We start from the raw sequence: 6,841 nt of genomic DNA on the forward strand, positions 1-6,841 counted from the left end.
ACTGTCAATTTTCAGTCTTTAGACTCGAAATTTGATACACAGGTTAATGAGATTTAGGAAAATCTTTGTAATCAGTTTTTGGCCAGCAATTTGCCTGTTAAGGGGTCAAAGTTCAACGATTTGACCTTTGAGAACTCTACCAAACTCCTCCGCCAATTTTGGGTCCAAACACTTGAAATTTTAGATATAAGTTCCTTGGACATGGATCTAACTTAATAACTTGATTTGAGCCCAAAACAATAAATGTTTAGGGGGCCATAATAGGGGTCAAAGTTAAAAATAATTTGACCACTTTTCTACCAAATTACTCATACAATTTCTGGTCTAAACATTTGGAATTTTACATAAAGGGTATTCAGAGATAGGGCAATCTTTTTAATCGGTTTGGGTCGAAAATTTGAGCTACAAATATATAAATGTATGTATGTTTGCATGTTTGCCTAAAACTTTCGACAGAGGCGATGGATTTTCACAAGATCAGTATCGTTTTGAAGCTCGACCCTTCAGATGACAAATACCGAAAAATTGGCTAAATTTTCGAAAGGCATTCCCTCTTTTCGATTGTCTAGCCTTAATTTAAACCTACATCACTTGGTGGTGGTCGTAACAGCAAAGACGTCACTTTTTTTTTCCCCATTCTTTTCCTCCTTTGTGGTACGGGTTCAAGCCTGCCTTCCTACTACCACTTCCCCCCCCCCCTCCCAAACACCCGGGCAACGCTGGGCACCCATGCTTGTATCAAAATAAAATTAACCTGCTTGTTTCCAGCAAACTAAAAAAACAGTGAATGGTCTATTATTTAGAAAGGGTTGGCAGGGCCTTATTAATCAATTTTTGTTGTTTCTTTATTCCCTATTCCCTTGCCAATGGAATGTTATTGCTGTAAAAAATTCAATAAATTTTGGTTTATCTTAAGTAGGGCAGTCCCTGGAGTGAATGTGGTATTGTGGTGACTGAGGTATTTTTAGCTAATTGTAGGATAGACAATTTTAAGTGCTTGAGACCAAGGATGACTAACGATACCCGTTATCCCACACTTTTGAATGACCTTGTGCCTAATTTATTTATGTCTTTTTATATTTAATGCAAATGAATATTTCCAAATAAAATAAATGAAAAACGACGTCGTTTTTATATTTCTTATACTTCCCAGAACGTTGAAAATCCTTTCCTAGAAGCATATGTGGAAAAACATATGTAGTTAAAATAAAACCAGATCGGCAGTCTAAGCCATTTTTGATGATAACTTATCTGTTGGTTTGATGTATAGTCCTGTACTCCTGTGCAGTTCTAGGAGATTCACTTTCCCAGGCTTTAATTTCTCGCCCTTTGAGAAGGGGTTAGTTTATTGCTTATTTTCTCAGGAAATGACGATGGGTTTACCAAGTCATTTTTTCTAGGCCAGAGGGTTCTGCTTTCTGGGCATCGAATTTTCAGTCTTAATTTCCTGACCTTCTGCCGTGCGAGAGAGGATAAATAAAACAATCCTATAATGATCGTAGAACAAGGGAGATAACTCCGAACAAGGAGGAATTCTCTTGTGGCTGTCATAAGTTAGATGGGAGATAATTCCTCTTTATTTTGCTTATGAGTTATCTCCCGTGCTCTTTTAATGAAGGGAGATAATTTATGACCAGAAGAAAAAATTGTCTCTCTTGGTCGCCCCAAGTTACTTAATGTTTTTTATTTTATATTTAAAATTTGTATATTATAATAAAAAACAAAAACAAAAGAAAACGAAATAATCAATTCAGGTAACTTCCTTATATAGAATAGCTGACATCTATTTAATGTAACTGCTTTCAGCCCCAATCACTGCTTCGATACAGGTCCAGAACTGGGAGCATACCTTTGGTGTTCACTTTCAAGCCGACTTCGAAGATGTGAGGTGGCATGATGTGGTCCTCACTTGAAACAAAAGAAGAAAACGATTTCAATAATCATTTTCTTTTTTGTTTTGAATTTAAAAAGAAAAAAAAAAAAGAATTATGAATCTTGTGGTATTTATCAAAAAAAAAAAAAAAAAAACTTCACACAAATAACAGGCTATTTATGAAATGACCAAGTAAAAATGATCTATCTACTAAAAATGGGCGTGTGAAAAGTTGGAGGAAAATTTATTAAATTTGGGTCAGTTTGTCCATACGACTTGTTTTGGTGATTTCATTTGATGAATTTACCTTTGGTTTTGATGACCTTCTTGAAGAGGCCTCGGAACTGGCCAGAAACCTTTGTCACTACAGGGTAGAATTATAAAATTGTTGCCATAGAAAAGACGGCATGATTCCATTTCCGTTTGATGAAAACCAGTTTGCTTTTTTGTTTTTTATTGTTGCAGACCATCTATTAGTTAGCCAGTTGTGTACAAATCCCAATAGCGTTAGAAGCCTTCTATCATGTCTGAAAATGACACAATGTTGAACGCACGAGGTCAGAGATGCGCCACTGTACAACTCATGCTCTCTACCGATCCAAGTTATGACAACAGGACCATTGCCAGCACCATCAAAATGCAGATTTGAATGGTTCAACATTCAGGGCACAGCTCAAGGAAGTTTCTGGCTACGTTTATAGTCTTTGATGTGGTTTCAAGTGATGGCCACATCATGCCACCTCACATCTTCGAAGTCAGCTTGAAAGTGAACAATAAAGGCATGCTCCCAGTTCTGGACCCGTATCAAGGCAGTGATTGAGGCTGAAAGCAGTTACATTAAATAGATGTTAGCTATTCTATATAATCAAGTTACCTGAATTGATTATTTCAATAAAAGGTTTTTAAATGAAGCTGCAGTGTTTTCTTTAAGGCGACAACTTTATCATTCTACTCTGTATTTCCTAATTTTGGCCTCCAGCTTCTAAATGAGGAAATAATGTTTGTTTACACATGTTCTATTCATTTATGATGTATTGTGTGTTTATTATATCTAAATATACACACGTTTCTGAATTTTTGAGGTGAGGATTGTTAATTTGTATCTATTCAGACTATGGTTTGCATCTTGGTTGTTATTCTTGCGACGTTTTGGCCGATGTAACAGCCAAACTTCTTTGCATGTATCTTGAAACTTTATAACAAATTCGGGAATCTGTAAAGAGTTTTGAATAGAGTACTTTATTGAATCCACAAGGGTAGTTTAGTCTCATTCTGTCATCCATGACTGAATAGAAGTTTTAAATTAATTGTGGTCTTGTCCAGAATTCCCATATATTAAAAAATAAAAACAAATCTGTATGTACTATGACGCTACAGAAAATATCATATTCTAAAAATCATTTAAATTGATCAGGTAGTCTTATTTTGAAATATGAAAATCAAATTTTGTGAGTAACAACTTGAAAAAAAAAAAAGTACAGATAAGTCAACAATAATTAAAACTTGCAAGATTTATGTTGTAATGCCTACAGATTTCCATTGATTGCATAAAAACGATTTTCTTGATTAAAAATAAAACTACTTGAACAATTTACATGATTTTTGGAAAATATTTTCATTCCGTCATGGGTACATACATTATACAGATTTTTTAACTTTATTTTTGATATACAGATAATAAGACCCTGCCATGTTGAACATGTGGTACTCTCTCTTTGTCTGGCTAGGTTAAGGACATGTCTCTCCCTGTGGTTCGCAGGCCACATGTGTAATACGTCCATTTCCGCTCTCTCATGTCTTGAACATGTTTCGAATCCCCTACGTCTCGAACATGTCTACAATCTCTGCTTCTCTAAACTCTTGTGTTTTTTTTTGTCTCGGCTGTCACATCATATATGGCTGCTGCTGTTAATTCAGAGTCTGCGGCCGTTACGTATAAATTGGGTGTCAATCTCCCTACTTGTGCTGAGGATGAGTTTGTATATTAATGAAGTTGATACCATCTCTGAAGCAATCGTACAGAAATTCATTTCATATATTTATATTATCAAGAAATATTTTTTGTCAAAAAAAGCTTTTCATTTTCAAGATTAAATATCGAATCAGCAAACACTTTTGCACCAACGTTTTATACATATATATATATATATATATATATATATTTTTTTTTTGGAGGGGGGGGGGGAAAAGGATATTAGCAAAGTGCTCTCTTTATAAGAAAAAAATCCGAAAATAAGAGCGTATTATTTATATTTCTTATTTACAGAAAGTTTAGATGGGGCAAGTTATCGGTACCGTCGGTTTCAAACCTGATAATAGGGGACAATTTTAGATACCCGTATCAAGCTCTCTTCAGCCGATACTCATATATATATATATATATAAGTTATAAAAATATATATGGCAATTAAGCTACACAGAATATTCTGCATTTCATCCATGCTAGGATTCGTCAGGCTTATATATATATATATAGCAAACATCTAAATGACTACTTTAAACACAGTTCCTGATTTCAAAAAAATCAAAAAAAGAAAAACTAAAAGGTAACTATCTCTATATATTTTTAAATCAAATTTATTATGTAAATTCAAAAATATATTTTTTCTACTCATTTCTATCTATAACCTATATTAATTTTCTTATAAATTTTAAATCCAAACCTTTTATTTCAATTTTTTCAGATTCATCTGCCTTACTTTTAATGCTAGGTTTATTTATGGTGTCTTTTAAATTCAATAAAAATCCTCCTAAATTTGCTGATGAAGAGACCGTGCTTACCAAAAAAACTATGTATAATTGTTCTACATAACTTCATGTATACCACAAATAAAAAGCACGGATTTCCGAAACGATCGTACAGATAATTGACTTTGTTGTTGTTCCTTCTTATGAAACTGATTTTTAATTTAATTAAAATTTGATTTAAATTTAAAAAATTTTTTTTAAATTTTTAAATTGAAAATCACTTTACTTAATATATATATATATATATATATATATATTCAGTAACAGACAGACTCGTTAGCTGTATCAAATCATCTATGCCTCGAACACGTTTCAAATACTTGCTTCTCTGAACACGTGTGTCCTTTTTTTATCTCTGCTGTCACATCATACAGCCGGCTTGGTCATTTGTATATGGTTGCTGCTGCTAACATAGTGTCGGCAGTTCTATTACAGTGAGAATAGCATCCAAGACGAAAAGAATAGTCCAAATCCTCTAAACGTTTTTAAAATTTGTTCACTTCACAGTTTTGACGTTTATTTTCCTCTCTTACAGGTGTGAAATCTCGACTAGGTGTTCAGTCGGAGGTGACGTCAACAGCCGACGAACTCCACGAAAATGACAAGGACTTCAGCACGAGTGGCAACAATAACGATAACAACGGTGTGTTCAGCCGCCTTGGCCGACCAATCCTGTCCTGAGGGCTCATACGAACACGTGTTGTCATCGGAGCATGAATGTATGAAAAGAATAAGTGACTTAAATTTGCACCCCAAACAGAACTGACCCCCTACATTCATACCTCAGTTGACACCAGCCCATTAATTTTAAAACTCTAACTACACGACACCATCTTGACTCAGTTGTGATCCCCTCACATCATACGTGTCGTCATGTTTATGCAGTACTCTTTCTGTAAGATGTTTTTTTTTTTTTTTTTAAAAAAAAAAAGAAACTTCATGCTTGTTTCATGGGAGATCGTCATTGTGTTGATGATGGCCATGAGTCTCTCTGGTGGTGAGCTTTGATAGCTGGCTTCCTTCCTGGGAGCGGAGACAAGTGTCTCGCAGTGCCGAGCAATCAGCCAAGTTGTACGTTTCTGAATTTTTGAGATGAGGATCGATCATTCGTAGTATTTGGATTCTTCGGACTACTGTTCTCATCGTGACTTTTATTTGCATAACGTTTCGGTCGATGTTACCTCTTTTATATTTTTTTATTTATTTATTTTTCTTTTTTCAGGTGTATCTTGTTTAACTTGTAAAACTTTTAGTTGAACTCTCTGCAGATTCCTAAATTTGACAGAAACACTTCCTGAGTTCGACAAGATACACTCGAAGAAGGTCGGAGGTTACATCGACTGAAACTTTCTGAAAATGACGCTAAAGATGAGAACAGATGTCCGAAGAATCCAAATAATATGGCCAAGTTTTGTTCCCTATTCGTTTTTTTAATGCAGAAAAACCTGAGCGCATGCATGCACATATCCCTGCCTACCTGAATAAATTTGGTTTTTATCCAAATTAACATCTGAAACAGAACATTTGTAATACTTGACATCAAAAACATCTATGCATGAGGGATAATTCTTATTTTTTACACACCACCACCAAGTCCCTTGAAATTTTATGTCCGTATCTATGTACATAATGTGTTAAAAAAAAGTACCATATGCGAAACAAAAATGTTTTTTCTGTTTTTATTTATTTTTTGGGTACTGGTGCACATTATGAACCAAACATATCTCGGCGTTCCCTCGGCTTTGGCCAGAACATGACGTGAACAGCCGGATTATACCAAGCAACAGCTGAGGTTTAGCTGCTGTCTGACATAACGCGCCGATCAGCCAATCACAACGCGGCGCGCTCAATTACAAAAAAATTTTCTTTGAACCTTTTTTTTTTAAAACGTTTCCTTTAAAATCATTTGACGGTCAAAATATTAATTTTTGCTTCTTCTTGGCAGTTATTATTATTTAAAAAAATGAATGTTAAGATTTTATTTGTGATGCTTGGCATAATCCAGGTGTTAATGTCATGTTCTGGCGAGTGAACACCGAGATACATCTGGTTCACAACATACATCGGTACTTTCGTTTTTTTATTTATTTATTTATTTTTTTACTTGAATATCACCACTTATCAAGGCTCACAAGCCACTTGAGGATAAGGGTTAATAAATGTATTTGATAGAATTTATGAGGATGGCTCAAGAACTTGTTTACATTGGATTTGAAGGCT

General features: G+C 34.6%; 1 protein-coding gene across 1 annotated transcript in view; it reads left to right on the forward strand.

Annotated features, from left to right (window-relative positions):
* LOC145255667 (uncharacterized protein C19orf47-like) overlaps positions 1–6,286 on the forward strand; it is a 54,326-nt gene extending 48,040 nt beyond the window's left edge. Inside the window, exon 8 of the mRNA XM_080114226.1 lies at positions 5,157–6,286. Within this exon, the coding sequence (XP_079970352.1) occupies positions 5,157–5,302 (146 nt within the window). The 3' untranslated portion in view covers positions 5,303–6,286. The remainder of the gene's footprint in view (positions 1–5,156) is intronic.
* The last annotated feature ends 555 nt before the right edge of the window (positions 6,287–6,841 follow it).

This window comes from Euprymna scolopes, chromosome 31, assembly GCF_053919585.1.
Source record: "Euprymna scolopes isolate OS-2025 chromosome 31, ASM5391958v1, whole genome shotgun sequence".
Lineage (NCBI taxonomy): Eukaryota > Metazoa > Mollusca > Cephalopoda > Sepiida > Sepiolidae > Euprymna > Euprymna scolopes.